Source organism: Panicum hallii, chromosome 2 (assembly GCF_002211085.1).
Source record: "Panicum hallii strain FIL2 chromosome 2, PHallii_v3.1, whole genome shotgun sequence".
NCBI classification, from domain to species: domain Eukaryota; kingdom Viridiplantae; phylum Streptophyta; class Magnoliopsida; order Poales; family Poaceae; genus Panicum; species Panicum hallii.
In genome coordinates, this window is record NC_038043.1 from 55,711,580 (window position 1) to 55,736,678 (window position 25,099).

At 43.9% G+C, this 25,099-nt stretch overlaps 3 protein-coding genes across 5 annotated transcripts; 1 reads left to right on the plus strand and 2 right to left on the minus strand.

The window, feature by feature from the left end:
• Window positions 1–1,774: 1,774 nt before the first annotated feature.
• LOC112881482 (calcium-binding protein 39-like) lies at window positions 1,775–7,168 on the plus strand. 3 transcript variants are annotated; one of them, XM_025946186.1, is made up of 12 exons: window positions 1,775–1,915; window positions 2,861–3,054; window positions 4,055–4,219; window positions 4,295–4,413; window positions 4,620–4,694; window positions 5,018–5,111; window positions 5,215–5,274; window positions 5,477–5,542; window positions 5,616–5,714; window positions 6,413–6,457; window positions 6,570–6,672; window positions 6,846–7,168. In XM_025946186.1, the coding sequence occupies exons 2-12, from the start codon at window positions 2,947–2,949 to the stop codon at window positions 6,920–6,922; spliced, it is 1,011 nt and encodes a 336-aa protein (XP_025801971.1). In that variant the 5' UTR covers window positions 1,775–1,915; window positions 2,861–2,946; the 3' UTR covers window positions 6,923–7,168. The 3 variants fall into 3 exon arrangements, with proteins under 3 accessions (XP_025801971.1, XP_025801972.1, XP_025801973.1); XM_025946187.1 differs by having other exon boundaries at window positions 1,779–1,915; window positions 2,790–3,054; XM_025946188.1 differs by lacking the exons at window positions 1,775–1,915; window positions 2,861–3,054; window positions 4,055–4,219 and having other exon boundaries at window positions 4,310–4,413; window positions 4,501–4,694; window positions 5,007–5,111.
• A 211-nt stretch (window positions 7,169–7,379) lies between these two features.
• On the minus strand, window positions 7,380–10,850 carry LOC112881481 (cytochrome P450 734A5-like). Its single transcript, XM_025946185.1, has 2 exons — window positions 10,563–10,850; window positions 7,380–8,953 (listed from the first exon to the last, which is right to left on the minus strand). The coding sequence occupies exons 1-2, from the start codon at window positions 10,771–10,773 to the stop codon at window positions 7,695–7,697; spliced, it is 1,470 nt and encodes a 489-aa protein (XP_025801970.1). The 5' UTR covers window positions 10,774–10,850; the 3' UTR covers window positions 7,380–7,694.
• A 2,637-nt stretch (window positions 10,851–13,487) lies between these two features.
• Window positions 13,488–24,435, minus strand: LOC112882922 (39S ribosomal protein L45, mitochondrial). Its single transcript, XM_025948120.1, has 12 exons — window positions 24,205–24,435; window positions 24,040–24,101; window positions 23,860–23,939; window positions 23,687–23,779; window positions 23,515–23,597; window positions 22,648–22,699; window positions 17,144–17,236; window positions 16,043–16,111; window positions 15,853–15,954; window positions 15,613–15,681; window positions 14,762–14,818; window positions 13,488–13,859 (listed from the first exon to the last, which is right to left on the minus strand). Exons 1-12 carry the CDS (start codon window positions 24,285–24,287, stop codon window positions 13,773–13,775), a joined length of 930 nt encoding a protein of 309 aa, XP_025803905.1. The 5' UTR covers window positions 24,288–24,435; the 3' UTR covers window positions 13,488–13,772.
• Between the last annotated feature and the right edge of the window lie 664 nt (window positions 24,436–25,099).

Sequence of the window (25,099 nt, forward strand, 5' to 3'; positions counted from 1 at the left end):
ATCTTCATATATTTTGCAAGTTGTGTTTGTTTAAATACATTTTTAATTTTTTGACTAAAATATACATTCCACGGTTCATCATATATTACGGGAGATATCATGGCAACTCCTAAACTTTACAACTCCTAAACTTTAGTGGTAAGAAAGTTGCTAGTTGGTTGTCTTCGTCGAAAATTTAATAGATTACAGTGCAGTTGTGCTAGCCGAATTAAAAAAGAGCAGTACTTTCATAATATCATATTTAAAAAAATATTCACTTTCTTTTTTACGTGCGATGATGATATTTTTATTAAAAAAATCTTTTATCTAGAACCACCATTGGAAGGAAAAAAATCTTTATATTGTTTTTTATATTATTCTTGAAAGAGGTATATATCGATTTGATTAGAGTACTATTCTAAAAGTATTCTTTACAAGGTAAAAAGTTGTAGAGGTGAAAACCAGCATATATGTTGAGGTAATATTTTTTAGAAAAATAAAAACTAAATATTTCTACCAGATTCTGACAATTCGTGCTCGCTGCACGCCCCACCCTTGTTGCCGTCCATTGGCGCCGCCTCCGCCATGCACCGCTCGTGTTTGTTGCGGCGCCCCGTGCACAACTTCCCGCCGTGGCTTTCCGTGCTCATTGCGAGTGCTTAACCCCACCGCGTCCATCACTGTAGCCTATCTATTGATGTCATCTATCTCCACCGTACGCTGCTAGTGCTTGCCATGGTGGCCCTACAACTACCGACTTTTTGGAAGAAGAAGAAATAAAAAAAAACTAGTATCTCAAAAATGTTGACTTTGCTTTGAAAAATATTGAATCTGTTTTACTCATATGTAGCCTTAGCCTTTAGAAAATGTTGGTTGTACTACTTTCTACAATATTAATATCTATTTTGAAAAATGTTAATTATGTTATTTTTGAATTTTAGTCTGATTTTTTAAAGTTATTAAATTTGTTACATTGAAATTAATTTATTTAGATTGAATCTTTCCTCTCTCTATCTCCCTCGAAATCAGTCAAACTGGTTCGGCCGCTGTAGTTTTGTTTCTTCCCACGACTAGAGGTGAGCATAATTAACCGTGATCGAAAACTGAACTGAAACAATTGAGGCTGAAACCGACAATTGAGGCCAAAAACGAAAGGATCGAAATTGATATTTTCGATCCTAAATTCAATTTCCAGATCTAAATAACTTAATTAACTTCATTTTTTTCATTTCTTAGGCTCGAATAACCGAGCTACTATCTATACACGTAAAGCCCGGAACTAATAAGCAGAACTAGCTAAATGATTCTTTTTTTTGAAAAACTACCTAAATGATTCTCACACTCTCCAGTTCATGTATCCCGAAGTCCCCACCTCATTCATCCATACCCTAGCCGCCAGTCTTCTCGTCTCTCTCATCGGCGGCGGTGGTGTCCCCTCCCCTCCTCTCCTCCCCGCAAGATCCGGTGTGCCGTCGTGCCAGCGCCTCCACCCGTCTGACGGTGACGGCCTGACGGGCGATGCACTGGGCGGGCCTCCGTCGACACGAGCTCCTCTCAGCCGGGCGGCCCTAGCAGCTCACGGCCCCACCATCTGGCAGGTAGCCGGCGGCGGAGCAGCAGAACCTTCTCCTTTGACGGGCAACACGCCCACACGGCAAAAAGGCCCGCTCCTTCGGCGCCGCGACCCATCTCCTCCCTTCGCTGCCCCCAGCGCCCGCCGCTCTCCACGCGGTTGGCCCGTGCGCCGCTCTCCACGCTCCCCTGCCCAGCTGCAGCTCGAGTCCGGCTGGTGCGGCAGCACCCTCCCTTCCCACGACTTCTCTGTTCTTTCTCTCGGCCTCGGTCTTCCTTTCCTGGCGGCGACGACAGGGCGAGTTGCGCTGCCCGTTGTTCGACGAGCGACGGGTGCTACGCCGGCGACGAACATCCGACAGGGGTATGCCTACCTATTCCCCTCCCTTCCCATCGTGCTGCGCGAAATCAAACAACCAAACCCCTAACATATGGTATTTGTATTCGGATCTGACCATGATTTTACCTACTAAATTCGATCTTTTTGCAACAGTTATTGGGTATACATGTGTACACCCATGTCTATACTGGGTCCACATAACACATAATACCACATCAACATCGGCCCACAAATATAGTCAAATCAAACCCTGAATTGACGAAAATCAGTGCTTATTCGGACCCTTGCGCAAGTGTAGTGCTTCTTCCTGGATTCCAATCGCTCTAGAATATCCATCACACCACTTCTTGGCGTAGTGGCAAAACACGAGGGCTCATACTGCAAGGACTTCTCCCATTTATGGCCCTGGGGACTCTTGCCGCCTCCCACCGCTCGCGTACGGCTAGGAGCTCGTCTCAATCATCTCTTCTACGAACCCTAGTTCTCCTCACTGGTCGTCGTAGATGAGAAAGAACTTGAGGAGGAGAAGAAATGACACGAGCAGGCTGACACGTGATGCGGAGGGGTTTAAGTAGCCCTCAAACACTTTTACCACGCTGGACAAAGCAGTTACCACCATTAGTTAGCAAAAGCAACCTTCCAGTCAGCAAAACCATATTATAGTGGGGTCAAAGGTGAATAGTGCGTTGGCTTAGCAAATAATAGGGTTAAGTGAACAGTATTCAGGGGTCATCCGGACTTTGTTGATAGTTTAGGGTAGTGATTTGAAATTTTTCATTAATTATGGTAGTATATGAGATGTGTAAAGTTTACTCTCTACATTGCATAGTGTATACGACACTCCTTTGTGTGTGTTTTCTAATTAAATGGGCTTAGCATCTTTCCTTTTGAATTTTAGGAAAGTTATATCCTTATGAGATTTAATATTAAATGTGGGAATATGTTTTAAACCATCGACTCCTCGTCAAGTTACGAGCACGACAAGACTACAGGAGTGAAGAAGAGCAAGGGAAGCTCTCCCCGATCCATTTGGATTTGCGCCAGCCAGTGGCGGGATGTCGTTCTTCTTCCGGGGCGGGTCGCGGCAGCGCCCGACGCCGCAAGAGATCGTCCGCTCCATTAAGGACTCTCTTGTTGCCCTAGACAACAAGACCGGCACCAAGGTATGTGGTCGTCCGCGTCTTGCTTCCATATTTCCATCCGCTCCCGGCCGATCCGCATGCGCATGCTTTCTGCAAGCATCTCGTCCCACCCCAGCCAGGTGTTCTTGGGTGTTCATGAGATTGAGTTGCTTTGTTTCTAGAGTTGTACATGCTTGCTGGATCTGTCCCTGTGTTTGTAGAATTGTATGGACTATAGACTCTCGGATTTTGGCGACAGACTGATACTGGCATACTGCTCCATTTCTCTGTTATTGAGGAATATTGCTCGGCAACTGGAAGTAAAGACTTGCTGCTATTAGTTGGGGCATTGCCTGCTGATAATTTGCCAGATTTCTGCAAAGCAGGAAATGGTAGGAAAAGTACTTGTGAGAGTGGTTTGTCTGTATCTTCAGCCTGTCGCTCAAAGCTTTAGAAAAACCGTTGAATTTTGTATTGTAGTGGGGTCTGATGAGGTTGCGGTTACCATAGGTCATTGGATTGCACATATTGGTCTCCATGTTGGCGGCAGCAAAGGCATTTGTGTTGAGGCGAGTTAAATTGAAAAACGTTAGTTGACATGACGTTGATCTCTACCTAATCGGGAAATAGCTCATTGCTTCATGGGTTCCGTAGGTTAAACAATAATGTTTCCTTCTTTAACTGTACCAGGTTATGTAAGTATCAAGTCAATAATCATGACAGTATGACACTGAGAGAACACTTGTCTTCATTGAATGGATAACTTAGCAGTTGGTATCTATTTGCATGTTAGCATGTAGAAGGGCCACATCACTTGTAAACATGCAGTTCTGTTCATGTTCTTTTTAAAAGTATTCACGTACAAGTGGATATACATTTTGAGCCTGCTATTAGCGATTGGATGTTTACTTCTTTTATTTACAGTTTTAATTGTTGTCTGATTGATGTGCTGTCCCCATATTACAACTATTGTGCACACTGAACAGTAAACACCATGATATAGAAGGCATATTGCTCACGAATTTGCATGTGCCCTTATTAGGCTCTCGATGATGCTGAGAAAAACATACTTACGTTGAGGCATACGCTTTCTGGTTATGGAGAAGTAGAACCAAATCAAGAGCAGGTTTTGCAGATAGCCCTTGAGATTTGCAAGGAGGGTGTTCTACCCCTCTTTGTTCAGAATCTTCCTTCCTTGGGTTGGGAGGTATGCTATATTCATGTATTGAATGTGATACCTTTTTTCACTGAGTTTATCAGCCTTATTGGTTCTATATTGCAGGGTAGAAAGGATCTTGTTCACTGCTGGTCTATTTTGTTGAGACAGAAGGTTGATGAAAGCTATTGCTGCGTGCAGTATATTGAAAATCATGTTGACCTTTTGGATTTCCTTGTTGTTTGGTAAGACCTGTATTTCTCAAGTTATGAATTGGAACAACAACCAATCTGAGAATACTGATTCGTATCTTGGGGGCAATGCAATTGCAGAAATATGTAGATGTCCTATTACTTCCTGTAGTTATGTATTTTTTACCATATGCTTTCATTATCTAGTATATACCACTATAATACTCTTGTGTTTGATCGATTTAACTCTTTTGTACCAGCTACAAGAATTTGGAAATTGCATTGAACTGTGGGAACATGTTGCGAGAATGCATAAAATATCCTACACTTGCAAAGTAAGGCTCGGGAGTCTTCGTTCAACAATGTTTCCTATTTCTTAGTGGCTACTAGGTCTTAGCCATTATTTGAAATTGCTGTCCGCAATAGCATATAGCTTGCAGCATATATGCCTTTGTTTGTCATGTCTGTTTTTTAGAAACTCTGTATATGCATGGACAGGTAAAGTATATAACACCATCACCAATACAAGCAGACATGCAAATGTACACTAATCTGTCAGGCTTTGCAATAAAACAAAAGAAAACAAGCAAATAGCTGATTTAATTAATTTTGCAATTGATTAATTTTTCATACATTTGATTTTGTAGTGCTGTTTCAGATATATACTGGAGTCAAGTAGCTTCGAGTTGTTTTTCCAGTACGTTGAATTGCCAAACTTTGATATTGCTTCCGATGCTCTGAACACGTTCAAGGTAAACATGATCTTGTTGATTTGTTTTTTTTCCTAAAAAAAGAAAAATTGCTTTATGTTTGCTTGTTCAGGATTGATTTTTGCTGTTGACAAGATGTTTGCAGGATTTGCTAACCAAACATGAAGATGCAGTCTCCGAATTTCTGAGCTCCCATTATGAACAGGTCAGCTGAGCGATATGTTTCTATGGAATGATTGAAATCCACAATTTTATGCCAACAAAATACGAGGATCAATGGTTTTCGTCCACCCTGTTCCTTGTATCTTCTTCCATGCCATCTTTTGCACATGTACATTATTTTTTAATGAAAATTTGTTTTTGTATTGATAACAGCTTTAAACACTGATCCATGTAAACATCTGCAGTTTTTTGGACTCTATACAAGGCTTTTATCTTCAACTAATTATGTGACAAGAAGACAATCAGTGAAGGTTAGACTATTTAGATTGCAATTTTTGTAGATTACTAAAATAGAATACTTAAAAGTGCTTTGCTGCATGCCAGTTTCTTTCGGAGTTTCTGTTGGAGGCCCCAAATGCTCAAATAATGAAGCGGTACATTTTGGAAGTTCATTACTTAAACATTATGATTGGTCTGCTGAAGGTATTACAATATTATATATAAATGTCCTGCTTCTACTCAAATGAATCAGCAACGATATTGATCATCATTCTCATTTCCTCTGTTCCACTTTATCTAGACTAGTTACTACTTTTCCTTGATGATCTCTAGTGTTAGGGACATATAATTGCTACTCTATTTTCCAACCGATTAGTTATGACATACAAGTGTCTAGTGCCATTATCAAGTGAAAACAATGGTGGATATTGTGTTAGTACAATACATGAGAAATCCTGCTTTCTTTTACTGGCTTTCGGATATCTAATATCTTGCCAAGCAAAGGTTATCTACAAAAGTATAACAATACTCTTGCGATTGTCTCTGGTGGCTACCAGAGATCCAGCCATCCACTGAAGGGCTTTCAGTTTATAGCTAAAAGCATACCACCATTATTCATGCCCAACACTGTAACTATCAGTTTATTTTTTCCCAGCCATTTATGTACTGTTTGGATGTCATGCCAGTTCGGATTGTCTATAAAAGTGAGGTTCTAATACAAAAGTGGTTCAAATATACACACTCACAATAAACAGTGATACAAATTTAACCCATTAAGACAACTGAGTGATGAAAGCAACACAGATTAGCTATAGATAGTTTTTTCTTTGTTCTTCATAACTAGTGACCACCTTTTCATACCTATCCTCTGTAATTGCCTCTATTGACTGGTGTTTTTGTAGGATTCAAGCAAAAATATCAGGATATGTGCCTTCCACATTTTTAAGGTAATAAGTTTCATGCTTCAAAGCTTCATATGTTTAGCCTTTCAGTGGCTTCACACACTCGATCAGGCCTTTTACCATTTTTCCGATGTTCATTTTTGTTGCATGGAAGCAGGTATTTGTTGCCAATCCAAACAAGCCTCGTGAGATTGTTCAAGTTTTGGTTGATAATCACAGAGAATTGTTGAAGCTACTCCACAATCTCCCCACAAGCAAAGGTACTAATGTTGTAGTGTATTGCCTACTTCCTATACTTAGCCTTATTCTCTGCCCACACAATTGATGCCAGCAATAGAGTAACCAAACATCGTAGCTGAATCTCAATGCTAATGGATTTTTTCTTGTTAGATTGCTGATAGATGCAAAACTAACAATGCATTCCGTTTCACAGGCGAAGATGAACAACTTGATGAGGAGAGAGATTTAATTATCAAAGAAATCGAGAAGCTTGTGCGCTTATCAGTATAAACCCTCAGCAAACTCAAATATATCCTATCCTAGTGTGTCAGGACAAGGCAACCCCTTTCTCCCCTTGATATTTTGAAGACATCCTGTAATATGCTCCCCTGTATAGAGGTTGTCTTTTTTGGGGAATGAGTTCGGCCAGGAATTTCATTCTACGAAAGAAGACTTAAGCATTCCTATCTGAATTTGTGGACATGATATACTGGTAAATGGAAATCACAACAGATTCCATGTCTGGAATAATTTCCATTATGGTGTGGTACCTTTAGGAATTAGGAGAAAATGTTTGGCATCTCCAAGAGACTCTTTATTTCTCCAGAAATAGAGATTTTGGTAAAAAAAATTTACCCTCCAACAGCTTTTTCAATTGGATATCTAAATATAGACTTTCTCTGTTTCGGATTTCTCGCTAGCCAAAGATCGAGGGTGAGAATTGCTCTCTAGACTATGCACAAGATATAGAAAACTGTTGTACATGAATATTTTATCTCTCATGTTTGCAAATTCTCACAACGTTTGCATGATATTCAGGCCACCTACTGAAGATTGAGCTGCTGAAAGCACACCAATCGATTCAAATTCTGCATTAGTGTGAACAATAACAGCTAGAAAAGTCCTTTTTTTTGCTATCGATCCTTCTTTATATATCTGATTACCTATCAGGTATGGTGGTATACTTTATATATTTGCAATTGGCAATGGGGATAATTTACAGGAAGGAATTAATTGAATCCTATTGGGATTTCTGAGCTGCCGCGAGAGCATGCATGGCGGGTCACAACGGCCGGAAGATGACCGGCGCGCCGTGCTGCGGGTTGAGTATCATGAGCACCCTGGGCGCGTGCACGTACGCCGGCGACAGCCGGAACTCGCACTGCTGCAGCACGAGTGCCAGCGCCACCTTGGCCTCGATCAGCGCCAGGTTCTGGCCGATGCACACCCGCCCGCCGCCGCCGAACGGCATGAACGCCATCTGCTGCCGCGGCCGGTCGCCGTCGTCCGCGAATCGCGCGGGGTTGAACTCCGTGGCGTCGGCGCCCCACACCTCGGCGTCGTGGTGCACGGCCATGATCGGCATCATGATCTCCGTGCCCGCCGGCACCACGCACCCGCCGAGATCCACGTCCCGCTTCGACTTCCGGATCATCGCCACCGCCGGCGGGTAAAGCCTCAGCGTCTCGTTCACGATCATCCCCAGGGTTTTGAGCCTGGGGAGGTGGTCCTTTGTGGGCAGGCCCCGGCGGCCGCAGACGTCGACGACCTCCCGGCGAGCGCGGTCCTGCCACTCCGAGTGCATAGCGAGCGCGACGGTCGCCCAGGTGAGGAGGCTTGTCAGCGTCTCCTTCCCGGCGAAGAAGAAGTTCTTGGACTCCTCGATGATCTCGTCCGCCGTCATGGCCGGCGCCATGAAGCTCATGAAGTCCTTCATGCCCCCGGCGCGCCCGTGGTCCCGGCCCCCGCCCCGGTGGTCGCCGCTCTGCAGGCCGGTCACGAACTTGCCCAGGAGCCTCCTGATCTCCCTGTCCAGCTGCCAGACGCGCCTGTTCTTCCTCGTCGGGAGGAACCTGTAGCCGGGCATGAAGACCTTGCTGTGCGCCTCGGTGGCGTAGCTGGCGTGCTCGCCCTGCAGCCGGAACACGACGCTGCCCTCGTCGTAGTTCCGGCCGAACGTGGCGAGCGTGATGGCCTCCTGCGGCAGCCGCTGGTACCACTCCGCGACGTCCACCTCCACCTCGCCGCCCGCCGCGGACGACAGCACGCGCTCCTCCAGCATCCGCTGCACCGTCTCGCCGACGAACGGCACCAGCAGCTTGAGGTTCTCGACGTGGAAGGCGGGCGTGAGGATCTTGCGGCGGCGCGCCCACTCGTCGCCGTGGAGGTTGCTGAGGCCGAGGCCCTCGAACTGGTGGATGAGCGGGTGCGCCTCGTACCGGTCGAAGTGCTCCGCCCGCGACAGCAGCACCTCCCGGATCAGCTCCGGCTCGCTGACGATCAGCCGCGGCGTGCTCCCGAACCAAATCATGTGCATTGGACCTGCATGCAAAGCCCACAATTAGCACAAAATAAGTAAAAATTATCCAACATCAACGTTATTTTAATTTCCAGAAGAAATACAGAAAATATTGGCATTGTCATGCATTTCATGCCATTTTAATTTGGATCCGAGTGCTAATGTTTAAAAGTGCTAAACTTTAGCACTAGTTTTTCCAAATGGGAGTACTAATAGGGTGAGCTTAACTTTAACCAAGACTCAAAAACTTTAGCAAAAAATATAAATACTAATAGGTGCTAAAATTTAGCACTCAACTTTAAGTTAGGCCCTTGGTCAGACCGTCCGATGGAAAATTGGATGGTCGAGATTGGCGCCAGCAGAAAGCATGCGTTTGCTGTGTATAAATGCGCCGTCGTTTTGACAATATCATACACACACTTGGAGCTGGCATTGATTAATTTTTCATCAAATAAATAAGCTGACGTAGTATGAAATTATGCAGCGAATCAAGCATTAATGCATGTGATACCAAGGCCATGATCTACCGGCCGGGTTGCCATAAAGCTAAGCTAAGCCAGCACTTAGCTTCAGTGTTTTCATGTGGGCAAATCACATAATTCCTTAACTGACCAACAACAAGATTCGTCACTTGGATCAAACGCAGATGCCCTGTAGGTAGCTACTACGGCTGTACATATTATACTCCACAAACCGTTGAAAAACAGCGGAATTATCATCGATCGCCGCAAAAGGTTAGCATAAACTAATCTCAACAGCGAGTAACCAACTGGTTTAATTTGGATCCTGAACTGAAATGCTCTGGCCGTGTCATGCTGCCCAATGCGCAGAGCAAGCACTGAAGCAGAAAGCAAGCATGAAGACATGTGCTCTAGCTCTGAATTGCCGGATGGATCTACATGGCTCTGTGTGTGTGAGAGCTAGCTCCTATATGCATAGCCAATCTTAAGCTGCTACCCTGTTGTTAATCGCTTGATTATCATTGACCAGCATTGACAGCCTGGTGGAGAGATCGATGGATCATGGAGGCAGTACCGGAAGGTTTGACTTGGGAGCTAGGTTGCAGGTGAATTTGTTAGCCCGCAGAGCTTGCTGTCATCACGACTAAAGTGATGGATGCAGATAGTGGTGGTAGGATTATAGTACAAAGTGAAATGGAATGAAATGAAGGTCACCTAATCAAGCATAGTTTAGAGTTTGTCCTCTTGTTTCTATTTGCAAAAGCATGGAAGCATGTCCCCTCCTTTCCTGCGGTTTACGCGTGAGCGTCTACTCTTTAATCCCTCTACTATAATATTTTGTATATATACGCGTAGCAAATGCGCACTTTTTTCCTTCTTTAAGTTTCATGTGAAGTTGGAATAAGTAAACACTGTAAAGTTGCACCATTCATCATTTTTTAAGATGATGGCACCATTAATTATTTGAAATCTGTCCCCATTTCCAAGATTAGGAGGGAAATAAAAATAGGTATGGATACACCAAGAAACCGCGTAATGGCACAAAAAAATTGGCAATCAAGCTACGAGTTTGTTTGATGATCAATCTGTTAAGTTCCTACGGGAGATGATGACTGGAGCAATGCAAGGAAATGATCAATTGAAGCATGTGTGTTGCTGGTCGGTGAGTTACCGTAGAGCTTCCTCCAATGGTGGTAGAAGGCGAGCACCCTGGGGAGCACGTCGTGGGGCGCCTCGGGCGGCGCGGGGCGGGAGGACGCGTCGACCATGAGCCGGATGAGCTCGATGGAGCTGCCGAAGAAGAAGCGGTAGCCCGGCCCGCGCACGCCGTGGCGCGCGAAGTGGCGCTCCAGCCGCCGCGGCCGCCACCACAGCGCGTCCATGAGCCGCGCCACTGCCACGTGCAGGCACAGCCACGCCGCCGCGGTGAGCGCGGTCCCTTGCCACGACCACGGCCATGGCCACGGCCACCACATGACGGCCCGGGCTTCTTCTTGGGTGAGCTCCGATCCCGACGGCGGCGGCGTGCGACGTAGTAGAAGAGAACGCACCTGCCCCCGCCCGCCTTTTCGTGGTGGCAGGAGGCCGCAATGGCATATGTCGCCGCCGAGGCTTATATATATAGCTGCCTGCTTGGCACCAGAGGAGGAGTTCTTGGAAGGCTGCGAGCTTTTCGTATTTGAATATACCATTCTGTCCTCCAGGTTGCTACCATTTATGTGGCCTTTATTCTCCTGTTTAAATTTCGGAGAACATATAGTATATATGGTTTGATGAAGGAATTGTAAAGATTTTGTTCATGGGTTGGTGGAGGCGATGGCCACAAAGTTTGAATCGAAAGCCGGGCAAATTGGTCAATGCGCTTTACACCATCCTAAGAATCAAACATGGTTGAATCTCGGGGGGAAAAAAGCGTTCATACTTGCTGAATCGAGTTGACGCGCTCAGGGCCCGTTTGAAATGCGGGTGCCTGGAAAGGCAGAACGCCACAGATGTATACACATGTCCTTGCTTTACCGAACCGCATTGATCCTGGAGATCCTGCGACAAAGAAGAGCGAGCGAGACATGCTGTTGTGTGTGTGTTGGATCATCTTTCTCTTTTCTCATGCTGTTGGATCATCTTTCTCTTTTCTCCCTAAAAGAAAAACCCAGAGGCATGCTGTTGTGTGTGTGTTGAAGCACTAACTACTACTAGTAGTAGTCTAGCATGCCTTTGAAAATCGCCACCGCTTTCGACTGTCCATGTTTACACAAATATATATGTATATATATAAATGTTTGAGGCACCCTGGGGGAGCGAGGGGCGCAGCGGCGGAATTAACAGGCAGCAAGCGGACGGAGGGGGAGGGTGGTGCCGCGCGCTTGCGCCCGCCCGGCTGCCGCCCCGCGCCCCTTGTTGTGTTGCTGTCCCTCCGGGAAAAGCGTTGCGCGGGGGTTGCCGCGGTCGGGGCCCTGTCGCCGCACAGTTGGCTCGCCACAGCCTGGCCGCCCCCGCACCGGTCGGTAGCTGCACGCCCAGCTCGGCAGCTCCCTCCCTTGCCGCCGCCTTTTATATGCTCCGACTCCGATCCGTCGTTGCATACTGGCTGGTACTGTAGGCTGTAGCACAATGTGCTTTCGTCGCAGCGCTGTCATTTGGATCATTGAGACGATGTGTACTGTTGGCATCGATTCGTCGCCTGAGTCGTCTCCAGTTCACCACAGATTGTTGCCACAACCGTCGCCCTCCCAAAGTCGTCGCTTCGCTTCCTTCATCCCGTGGCCGTTGAGGAACCCATCGATTCATATATATATGTATATATACATATTTATAGATCCTCTCCGCGTCGCCGACGAATCGCGATCGCCGAAACCGCACGCAAGGAAATACTTGCGCGCGCGGAGGTCGCCGTCGTCTCGTCGTCTCCCTCCCGCGGCACCGCGCGCCTGTTCATCGCTTCCGTTCCTGCCGCAACCCCCCCGCTGTCACTCGAGTCGTTAACAATAATCCGCCCACGGGTCGGCGCGCGTCATGCTCCGCGCGCGCTTATCATAATCCCGAGCGACGGCGATCGCCCACGTTAATAATCCCCGACGGGCCAATGGAGGCCCGGGCGCACGCTGCCGTGCAGGCAGGACATCAACCAGCTGGGCGCCGAGCAGCAGCCGCAGCCGCAGCCGTAGTAGTTTAGCAAGCCGTTGACACTGCGAGGCTGATTGGGACGGGGGCTTCGGTTTCGTGTAACCGAGCTGTCAGGTGCCCAGGTCAACGTGTGTGCTTCACCTACACTGCGTCAGCAGGGCCAGGGGCCCAGGGGTGCAGGTGGAGCTGAGCCTGTTGCCTGGAGTTCTTGGGTTCCTTATTGGAGGAGGGAGATGAGACAGATGACAATGGACTGGCCCCTAGCCATGGCAATTGTTTGCTGTGCTGAGCCACTGGCCTGTGACCGAGTGTTCCTGACGGTCTTCCTCGAGGAACACGGGAATTCGATGGTATTCTTGCGAGGATTATAGTACTCTATACAAGATGTATGCAAATCTCATCCAAAATACTTTGCGGATACGAGGGGTTAGCAGACAATTAGATTGTCGCTATCTAGTTTACCATCCTTTTCACGCCCGGTTTTATTTATGGTTCTTAATTTTATTTGTAAAAAATGAGGGCATTAAGGAACCATGATCCTTTGGGGCAAGTGGGAATGCTCATGCTGAAACTTGCTCAAGTGATCAGTAAAATTGTCTGACACCACAGACGGCATTTCTGAAAGGCAACCACTCTGCAAAGCCCTGGATGCACAAGACGTTACCCAAGTAAAAGCGCTCTATAAATTAAATCCAGGGAAGAAACTGAAACTATCCTTACGGCAGAAGGAACGGCAGCCGTGCAATGAGAATGGTGAAACTTGGTGCCCACAAGCAAGAGGAATGTTAGGCAAAACGACAACCAAATCACATGACAGTTACACAGAAGTGGGGTAGGCTTTCCCTAGCTTCGCAACAACCAAAAAGTTGACCAGAAAGTGAAGCAAACATGCAGCCTGCAGAAAAGTGTTTCCTTGTGACAGCGTCACCTCATATGTGCACGAACTTTGTTGCCACATTGGATGGTCCTGGTATCTGGTGAAGATATGAAAAACTTTCAAAGGGGTCAGTACGCCCCCAAGGTAGTTCTCTAACAAAAGCGTGAAGACAACACTGTTTTCTGCTAATAAAATCATAAAGAAAGAGAACAAAATATAAAGACTACCACTATATCTGTGTGTCTGACGATCCTGTTAGACATCAGTTAGACTGGAGAGAAACAATAGCTCAGGGCAAAAATTTATTGAGAACCCTTTGTGCAACCAAAAGGCTCCGTTCAGTTCATTCAGAACGGAAATGTCCTTGCCAAACAGATATTATTACAGAGTAATCCTTCCGCATACACGCCAATATGCTCCAGGATGAAAAAGTGATCTCTCAAACACCCATATGTCTTTCACGAGTACCTATAGAATATATGCAGATATCAGGATACATCATGAGAATTTTTAATTCTGTAAGACTGATTGTAGCATTTAATTAACTTTGAATTACAAAAGTCTATTTGAATTATAAAAAATTTATACATAGACTAATATAGAAACCACCCTAGCTTTCTCTCCTACATCAACCAACCATTTTATACACATGACTATCCTATCCATTCAATTTTACTTCATCTAATGGCTCAGATTGATCAATAGCCATATTACATCTATTATGGCCCCTAAACACTGTAACATCACCTTGTTAAACCATCCACTTGATATTTGACTTCCTGATAAGCGATGGTAACCAGTTTGATAGAATTGGTCAGGGTAAACCAGCTATCTAACTAAACTAAAACTGATTGTCCACTGTACTGTTGAATCATAGTTGCACAGACAAATCATCTGATGGCTTAGGTCAATCTGATATTGAATAGTTAACTGTTACACGGAATTCACCTAAAAAGTATCAACCAGTTCTTAGCTGGTATTTGGCTAAAATGGTAATTTTTGTTCAGTTCCTTTTCTAAGCTATGGCTTCCTGCAACTAACTATAAGTTACTGCCAGCAAGGCAACTGCCTAGACGAGGATGATGGACCAGCAGGTGGGAAAAAGTTGAGTTCTAGTTATATCCATCACCACTGACATAGAACCAGCACAACAGCAAATACATTCAACACTTGACAAGTTGAGTAGTTGACATTAATGTAATGCTAGCATACATGACGTGTATCAGCCAGTAAAATAATGTAGGTGAGCGAGAAAGATAACCTGGGAAAAAACTAATCAGGGAACTATTAAATTTTGTTCATACACTAGCAAATCTCATTCTAACTTGTTTGAGATTACTGTTTCAAATGTTTTGGCATATATAATTTACCTCCTTTGACTTGTCTCCAGACACAACCTCACCCTTTGAATTATAGGCTTCAAATTTCTAAAAAAAAAATAATAATAAAGATTGGTCAGAAGATGTGAATGAAGTACAGGAAACAACAGATTTCCACAGTTTTGGGATATCCACTGGCACTGATAGCACAACAGGGGAGTATCTAAGAAAACAAACTCGCTATTGACGTTGTGTTCTCAATGTAGTTCTAGATATTCTAATTTTGATGCTTATTAGTTATTATAGGGATGTGAACTTCAACGCCTTACTTTAACGATACATACATGAAGAATGAAGGTCAGAATTCGGTTCAAAAAAGAAAAGGTACTGCAGGCACTCAGACCAATCTAAACTGCAGAGTCAGGTAGATACATGCAAACACTGGCAAGCAATTGAATGATGCATACAAGTGCAACATGAAAGCAACATGTTGGGTACCAATGAGGTGTCCAAAGTAGATCTTGAAGTCAAGAACAAAAAAAAACACACACACACACACAAAAAAAAAAAAATCAACATCAAAACAGTAATGGATTATACAGGTAAAAATCAAACATGGATATTGCAAAGGTACACAGCTCCCATGCTTATTCTACGTAGACAAGATATATGTCCATTTTAAAGATAAAGATCAGTACTTAAAAGTACAGGGAAATTGATGAAAATACAAGTCCTTACAAGTACAGGGAAATAAATTCGAAAAGGATGGATATAGATAAAATAGAGAGAAAGAAATCAGTGAATCATGTTCAGCATCAAGCTAATAGTTCAAACACAGACAAAAGACAGGTATATGAACTGCACTTTACACACAAGGACTTAGAAGTCTGAGAGAATGAAACCTGTTTGGTGACGAACTCAAGTGTAAGCTGTACAAAACCTTTATCCAGGTCCTTCTTATCGAGGCCAATCTGCAAGGCAAATAAAACTTCAACTGCATGATCCAATCAGGAAACATAGTATAACAACTACAAATTTACCAGACAGAAACTATTAGAGTTAAAAATAATTTACGTACATACCATGATATGGTGCTTTGTCTATGGAACCTACAGATATACAGTGTAACAGAAGTAGCTTACCATACGAGCCCTCAAAGTTCTGATACTCACGGCAGGCTCCACCAGTTCCCAATGTACAGAACTCCACTTGGATTGCCTTCTCTTTAGTTCATTTTTTATAGTCTTCAGCCAAAAAGAGAGAGAGGAAACAATAAACAGCAAAGTCCTTGAACATTATCTAGCATGGATTGATGAAATGTTGAAAACTTACAGAATGCATCCTCTCTGTCAGAATTTTCCGGAGTGCCGACGTGTCTCCATGTGCCATCAGAGTGTTAACCTGAATCAAGTAGATTGAACAACGTCAAAAGATTCCATGTGGAATAATTTATATTGTGCAATTTGAACTCTGCTTTTAGTAGATATTATGCTGGGTTCTTGCACGAGCACGAGAGAAATGGAAATGATGCGATGATAGTGTTGCTTGATAACCATATTATGTACTTTCTGTGCTAAGAGGTACTATTATCTCTAGAAAGACATATTTCAATAAATAAGTGAGGGTGCCAGGGAGGGATGTATAAATTGCAATGGTAAAATGACAATTGGCACATGTTTAGTAAAAGACGAGAGTAGGAGACATCCAACAATCACTTCAATATGTGTAACTGTGTCATCATATAAACATCATTCATGGAGGACACCGTTTCTTCCAATAGTTGGAAGGGTAAAATTATACAGTTTCATGTTTAGAAAACGATTAGACTGTGTTAATACAAGTCACGTATGCTATGTGTTCAACAGATGAAAGATCACGCTGTAAGATAACACAAAAAAGAAAAATTGTAATTTGCAACTATTGCAATCCAAAAGATGAAAAAAATACACCAGCCGACAACAGATTAAGGACAACATTGGACAGAAATGTTAAATGGAACATGGTAAAAAAGGCTGCAAAGGCCCTGCAAGTCATCCAAACAATGTAATAAGGACAGTGTCTAATTCATCACTAGTTATTACTACAATGTGTCTAGGTGGTTTATTATTAATAATTAGAAGTAGCAAATAAAAAGTCATAACTTTATTAGAACTAGCAAATAAGAAGTCATAACCATAATGCACTTAGATCAATAATTTGGACAGTTGATCTGCTAAATACCTAACAAACCTATCTAAATACATTGATCTTGACTTATTCATGAAACTATACTGGCCTGCACAAGTTAGGGATTATTTCTTATTCCAAGGATTTAAACACTGCATAAACCTAAAATCAGATCAACATACAAGAAAGAAAAATCTGAAACTCACACCAATGCAGTCTAACTACTTAAAATATATGAGCTGTTTCTGACTGATAAATAAAATATACCTCCTTGTATATGTTTAATGCTTCAGCATAGAATTGCTTTTTGGTATACCCAGTTTTCTTCCTCAACCTTGAAACGGCATATGCGTTCTTCATCTGTCAAGGCACCCAACTACTAAGCATATATTTGGTGAAAGAGAATAGGGTAAAGAAAAATAGCTAAACATCAATCAAATCAAATATCTGACATTCTCACATCTACATACATGAAAACTAAATCATGGAAAGTTGAGTGGCGATAGGATTGGATCAAAATTAAGACATTCAATCACATCACTTTGTCATATACAGCATAAACCAATGTAGCACGCACATTTCACAAGTCAAAAGTGTTAGAGTAGTGTAGAGGTCTATTCTGGCCCATGTAGGCCTTTTGGCCTATAGGCCCAACCTGTGTATATGTAACCCTAATCTGAGCAATCCATTGCGGTAGTCATTCTTCTCTAACATGGAATCAGAGCCAAGATCCACTTTTTCCGCTGCTCTCCGCCCGTCGCGGCAGTGATTCCCCCCGTCGGCGTCATCCCTCCCTCCCCTACCCTGCTTCGCGCCGCCGGTCGGGGCGGAGCTCCTCTGCTTCGCGCCGCAGGTCGGGGCGGCGCTCCCCTGCTTCGCGCCGCCAGTTGGGGCGGCGCTCCCCTGCTTCGCGCCGCCCGTCCTCTTCGCGCCGCCAGTCGGGGCGGCGCTTCCCTGCCTCGCGGCTGCCCGTCGTTCTCTGCTCCGGGTCGTCGAGTGCACTCTCCTTCTTCTGTGTTGCTGCCATGGGGTCCTCTGCGGCTGCTGCTCCTTTCAGCGGCCTTTCGTTTGGGTCTCCCGGTCTGGATGTGAAGCTAGATGGCTCCAACTACAGAGAATGGGCCTTCTCCCTCAAGATGCTGCTGAAATGGGGTGGTTCTGCTCATCATCTCACCGATGCTCCTCCTGCAGCTACTGCTACCAATGAGAAGGAGATACAAGCTTGGAATCTTACTGATGACCGTGTGATGGCCATCATCTGCATGAGTACTGATCTCAGTATTCGCTCTTGTCTTGAGGATCACAAGACTGCCAAAGAAATGTGGGATTACTTGCAGAATCGCTACCAACAAAGCAGCTCAGCCCTTCGCTATTCACTTCGTCAGAATCTTCAGCATCTTCAGCAGCAGAACATGTCAATTGAGGAGTACTATGCTGCCTTCAACAAGATATCAAGTCAAATTGCCTCCATGGTACCCAAGCCTTCTTCCTTGTGCACCACTTGTACTCCAGCCTGGACTGCTAGGGAGACATATGATGCGCAGGACACTATGTTTGATTTTGTGATGGGTCTGCGATCTGATTTTGAACCTATCCGTGTTCAACTTTTGGGGCGACCAACCCTTCCCACTCTCTCTGAGACGTTATCTGCTCTCATGGCTGAGGAAACCCGGCTTAAGTCTCTTGCTGCACAGTCCATGGTGTCTGAGCAGCACTCTGTTCTGGCTATTCCTCCTTTACCTGTTGAAGTTGAAATTGCCGCAGCAACCTCTAAGAAGGTTTCTCAGAAGACTCCCTGTAGTCACTGTGGGAAGACCACTCATCCAGATTCCAGGTGTTTCAAAAAGTATCCTCACCTCCTTGCTGAAATGAGAGACAAACGTGCTGCTTCTCGTAAAGGATCACATGCAGCACCTTCCAGCACACCGGAGCCTTCAGTTCAGTTCTCAGCAACAGCTGCAATGCCTCAGTGTCTACAACAATCAGCGCCCCAATACCAGCTGTTCCCCCAACACTTAGTGCCACAACAATCAGCAGTCAGTGCTCCTCAGTTCCATCAGCAACCCAGCAGTATTATGCCTGCTCCACTCAGTGCTTATACGTCCCATGCATCCTTGTCATCGACATCACAGTCCGGTACTAATCTTTGGGTGTTGGATTCGGGTGCCTCTTTTCACATGACTTCAAATTCCTCTGTCTTGGATTCTTGTCGGCCTCTTTCACATTCTCGTCCTGTTCAGACTGCTGATGGTAACCTTTGCCATGTTACCCATCAAGGCAATCTGAATAGCTCTCAGTTTTCTGTCTCTGATGTTTCTCTTGCGCCAAAACTTTCCATGAATCTAATCTCAGTTGGCCAACTTGCTGATCTGAACTGTGTCGTTGTTTTTGATGACACTTCTTGTTGTGTTCAGGATCGGCGCACCCGAGCTCTTCTTGGTACTGGCCATCGCCATAAGAGCTCATCCGGTCTCTACATCCTTGATCATCTTCAGCTGCCACCTTCTGCATCGCCACCAGCATCTTCTCCACCATCATTCTTCGCTTCTGCTGCAGCCACCTTTCCTCAATGGCATCACCGTTTAGGTCACTTGTGTAGTTCACGTCTGTCTACCTTAGTTAAGCAGGGGGTCCTTGGTCATGTATCTGTGGATTCTTCTTTTGAATGTACTGGCTGTAAACTTGGGAAACAGATTCAACTCCCATATCCATCTAGTGATTCTAAGACTACTCAGCCTTTTGCTCTTGTACATTCTGATGTATGGGGTCCTGCTTCTTTTGTTTCCAAAGGTGGTCACAAGTATTATGTCATTTTCATTGATGATTATTCTCGCTATACTTGGATTTATTTCATGAAGCATCGTTCTGAGCTGTTGTCTATTTATAAATCCTTCGCTCAAATGGTTCATACTCAGTTTACCTCTTCTATTCGCATTTTTCGATCTGATTCAGGGGGGGAGTATCTATCCACTGTTTTTCGTGAATTTCTTTCTTCTGAAGGAACTTTGCCTCAGCTCTCTTGTCCTGGTGCTCATGCTCAAAATGGAGTGGCTGAGCGTAAACATCGCCATATTCTTGAAACTGCACGGACTCTTCTCCTTTCTTCTTTTGTGCCAACTCACTTTTGGGCTGAAGCTGTTTCTACTGCTGTTTATCTCATCAACCTTCAGCCCTCCATTCGTCTTCAAGGGAAAAGTCCTGGAGAAATCTTGCATGGGTCACCTCCCAAATATGCTCATCTTCGTGTTTTTGGTTGCACCTGTTATGTTCTTCTTCCTTCTACTCAGTCCACAAAATTGACAGCTCAGTCTGTTGAGTGTGCTTTTCTTGGTTATAGTCTTGAACATAAGGGCTACCGCTGTTATGACCCCTCCGCTCGCCGTATTCGCTTCTCTCGTGATGTCACCTTTCTTGAAAACAAACCCTACTTTCATTCATCCACTCCTCCGTCATCATGTAATGCACCTCCGTCCTTTCTTTTTCTACCACCTTATGACTTTGTCAATCCACATGAACCAACTCCACCTCCTGTTTCCACACCATCAAGTCCACCTGAATTAACATCACCACCTCCACTTCCCTCTGTTACTCCTTTTCCTTTTTATTATCGTCGTCGTCCCCGTGCACCTTCTTCTACCACCACTCCTCTCTTAGCTGATGATTTTTCTTCTGGCTCACATTATAATCTCAGGGATCGTTCTGCTATTCAAATCCCTGATCGGTTTGGTTTTCCCACTGCTGGTGTAGTCTGTGAGCCATCTTCTTATCAGGAAGCTCTTCAACTTCCTGCTTGGCGTGATGCTATGTCTGCTGAATTACAAGCTTTGCACCGCACTGGTACTTGGGACATTGTTCCATTACCTTCTCATGTCGTTCCCATCACCTGTAAATGGGTGTACAAACTTAAGACCAAAGCTGATGGCTCAATTGAAAGGTACAAAGCCCGTCTGGTTGCTCGAGGTTTTCAGCAATCCCATGGTCGCGACTATGAGGAGACATTTGCTCCTGTTGCCCACATGACAACAGTCCGTACTCTCATTGCTGTGGCTGCTAGTCGTTCATGGAAAATCTCTCAAATGGATGTTAAGAATGCTTTTCTTCACGGTGATTTGCAAGAAGATGTCTATATGCATCCACCACCAGGGGTTCAACTTCCTTCTGGCTATGTTTGTCATCTGCGGCGTGCTCTTTATGGTCTCAAGCAAGCCCCTCGTGCATGGTTTGCACGTTTCAGTTCAGTGGTTATTGCTGCAGGTTTCACTCCCAGTGACCATGATCCTGCTCTCTTTGTTCACACCTCTTCTCGTGGACGTACCTTAATTCTGCTTTATGTTGATGATATGCTGATCACTGGAGATGATCCGGACTACATTGCTTTTGTCAAAGCACGCCTTTGTGACCAGTTCATGATGTCTGACTTGGGCCCTCTCAGCTATTTTCTGGGCCTTGAGGTTGAATCAACTGCTGCTGGTTATTATCTTTCTCAGGCCAAGTACATTCAAGATCTTCTTACTCGTTCTGGCCTCACTGATACTCGGACTGCTGCTACTCCTATGGAACTTCATCTTCATTTGAAGTCATCAGATGGTTCTCCTCTGGATGATCCGACAAGGTACCGTCATCTAGTTGGCAGTCTTGTCTATCTCACTGCTACCAGACCGGATATTGCCTATTCAGTCCACATTCTCACTCAGTTTGTGAGTTGTCCTACCACAGTTCACTATGCTCATTTGCTTAGGGTATTGCGGTACTTGAGAGGTACAGCTTCTCATCATCTTTTTTATGCCACATCCAGTCCACCAACACTGCATGCTTATTCAGATGCTACTTGGGCAAGTGATCCGGTTGATCGACGATCTGTCACTGGTTATTGTATTTGTCTTGGTGGCTCGCCAGTGGCATGGAAGTCCAAGCGGCAAACTGCAGTTTCTCGGTCTAGTGCTGAGGCTGAACTACGAGCCCTTGCCACAACAACTGCAGAAATTATTTGGCTTCGTTGGCTGTTGGCTGATTTTGGTGTTGATTCTGCTCATCCTACTATTCTCCGCTGTGACAACACTAGTGCTATTCAAATTGCCAACAATCCAGTCAAGCATGAACTCACTAAACATATTGGTGTTGATGCCTCCTTCATAAGATCACATTGTCAGTTGTCTACTGTTGACCTTCAGTACACACCTTCTGAACTTCAGCTTGCTGATTTCTTTACCAAGGCTCAGACTAGGGATCAACATCAATTTCATGTATTCAAACTAAATGTATCTGACTCTGTAATTTCACAGCCACCTTTAGTTTGAAGGGGGGTGTTAGAGTAGTGTAGAGGTCTATTCTGGCCCATGTAGGCCTTTTGGCCTATAGGCCCAACCTGTGTATATGTAACCCTAATCTGAGCAATCCATTGTGGTAGTCATTCTTCTCTAACAAAAAGAACCCAAAGTTTTATGAGCCTAAATCAGTACATCCAAACAGCTACAGATTTCTGATAATATATTATGGCTTTTTATCTTAATGTAAACAACATTGTTATGCCTGTTGAATAACCATGCAATACTATTCACAGTATATACTAGGTTGATTTGATCAGTGGCACACAGGAGCAATGTCCTACCAAGGATGAGAAAATTAAGGGTTTGGATTTCAAACCCCAAAGTAAACGGTTGAAAAAAGATGAAAGAACAAATTGAAATCAAACCTAATAACCAGAAAAACAAAAGTAACTAATGAAGAAAAGAGCTTTAGCAGCAGCAGTTTTTCTAAAGATGAGTTAGTACCTCAAAAATGATGTCCTCCTTTGTCCTTCTCCAGCCACTTAATGTGAACCATCTAATTCAGAACAAATCGAAGTTAAAATGATGAAAAAGTTATGTTGTATCATACAATAGAAATTATTTTAAGAAACATCTGCGGCTGTAAGATCATATCACACCAAAAGGTTTGAACTTTTTAGAACTAAGGCAGTGATATTGACTATTTAATGCTGGAATATCCAGAAAAATAACTCTACTCCCACTTTTTGTTATCCCCCCATATTAATATGACATTTGAAAGCATAGAAAGAAAGTGTCTAGAATACCCCTGCTCATTGCAGATGTCTTGAGTTTGTTTAGTCAAAGAATGTTACTTTTTATGTTCCCTCCAGTAAAAACTAAGCTGTATCCTACAATGCTTTATAAATGCTTAATCAAACATATAAAATGGAACGTGTATATTTGTGATAGTAAATATTTTCGCAATCATATTACAATTTTAATACAAAAACCACGACAAAACCTTCTACTCCCAAGCAGAAATATTACAATTTTAATGGATTCTGAAATACATTGCAATACAAGTTGCAGGTCGTACTCTGAGTGTTGTAGCTCTTGCTAATGTCCAAAAACTCATTAATTTGCAATACATTACATGCCCCATGGATGTAGCAAATTTATGTCGTTCCAATACCCCTGCTCACTAGCAGAAACTATCAAACATAGTTCCCAATTTTTGAGGCAGGTTGAACTATTACTGGCTTAATGGTAGCTATGTACACTAGCAGATGTTTCCCACACAACCAGATGAGTAGGAATATGCATTGAGTACCACATACTGATTTCTCTAAGGAGAAAAACACATGGTCAAAACATATTGAAAAAAATAACCTTTTCCAGAAGGGAATGCGTTCCCGAGGGCTGTATGGCTCATATACAAAACCAGGACTCGTCATGACAAGCTTCCGACTAACCTGCACAAATGAAACAAACGTAACTACACTAAATATGGTACTGTTCCAAGTGGAGAGAACAACAGAAGTAAATCAGAATGTCCTCACACCCTTCGGGCACGAGCAGACGGCATCTTTGGCTTTGACGCTGCTGCTGTTGACATCAGTCTAGTATGATCCAGATGGACAACAAGATCCAGAACCTGCAGAAACACAAACATGTAACCAAAATTGAGGAAGAATTATTAAAATTCCTAAATGCAGAACACTCAATAACTCGAACCTTCACAATGTGGACGGGCGATGGCCCGCCGAGCTTGTGGCCAATCATGCTGCTGGCATTGTAGGTCAGGCTTGCAAAACCTAATTACCAATCATCCATCAGATAGACTGATTGAAATGAAGTCCATGCAGGACTGAAACAGGAACCGACAAGCAATGAAGCAAGCAATCACCGGATCACCTTTTAAGCATGCGCCTGTGTGGGTCGGAGCGAAGGATCGCACAACGGAGGCATGGTAATATCTGAAACAGAAATGGAAGCGGGTGTAAGAATCATCGCATCCGCGTTGCAGAAATCAATCGAGATCTAGAACGAGTCGATGAGGATCGAGGAAGAGGGGGTTACTCGAGCGGCGGTGGCGTCGGAGGGAGGTAGAGAGGGCGGTGGAGGAGGCGGGCAAGAGACTGCCTGAGGCGAGCCAAAGCCATCACTGAAGTGTCTTCCCGGCGATGGCGACGGAGGTGGGAGCCGGGAGCTCGACGGCGAGGGTTTTAGGGGAGACGGGAGACGGAGGAAATGAACCGACCAAAACCACTTGTGATGGTCTCCATTGATTTCGGCCCTTAGATTTCTCATTGGACGGGTGAGATCCAATTATAATATTAATGGAGTCTAGAACCTTCCTTCGTCTTTGCAATTCATATAAATAATATAATTTAATATTGTATGGTTAACAAACTCATAGCTTATATTTTTAAACTGATATTTGGTTTGTGGTTAGTCACAATTTATATATTGATGATTTTATGATTTTATCTTGATCATAGCATTAAAACTACACAAAACCTTTATATTTATAAAAAAACATGTCATATTAATCTTGTCTAAAGGAAAATTCGATGGCATACACTTACCTATATGAAATTTAACAAACTTTTATAATTTTATTACCTCTTAGTTAGTTGGCAATAGTTATTGAAATTTTAGCAAAGTTGTTTACTCTTTTTTTAATATCATCTTGCCAGCACTTGGTTGAAAACATTAAAAGACAACAATAAAGGTATAAATGTGCAATCAAATGTTTAGATGAAACTCTCTATATATTTATATTATGAATATAAATATCTTGTAGAGCTTATGTGTGGTGTGGTTTAAAATGGTCTTTCCAAATTCATCCAAATACAAACCAAAATAGTGAATATATGCAGTGATAACATTGAAATTTGCGTGAACAAAAGGAAAATTGGAAGAAGAGGAAGCTTTGCACGAGCCGCTCAGCCGAACGGCACGGCAGGAATGC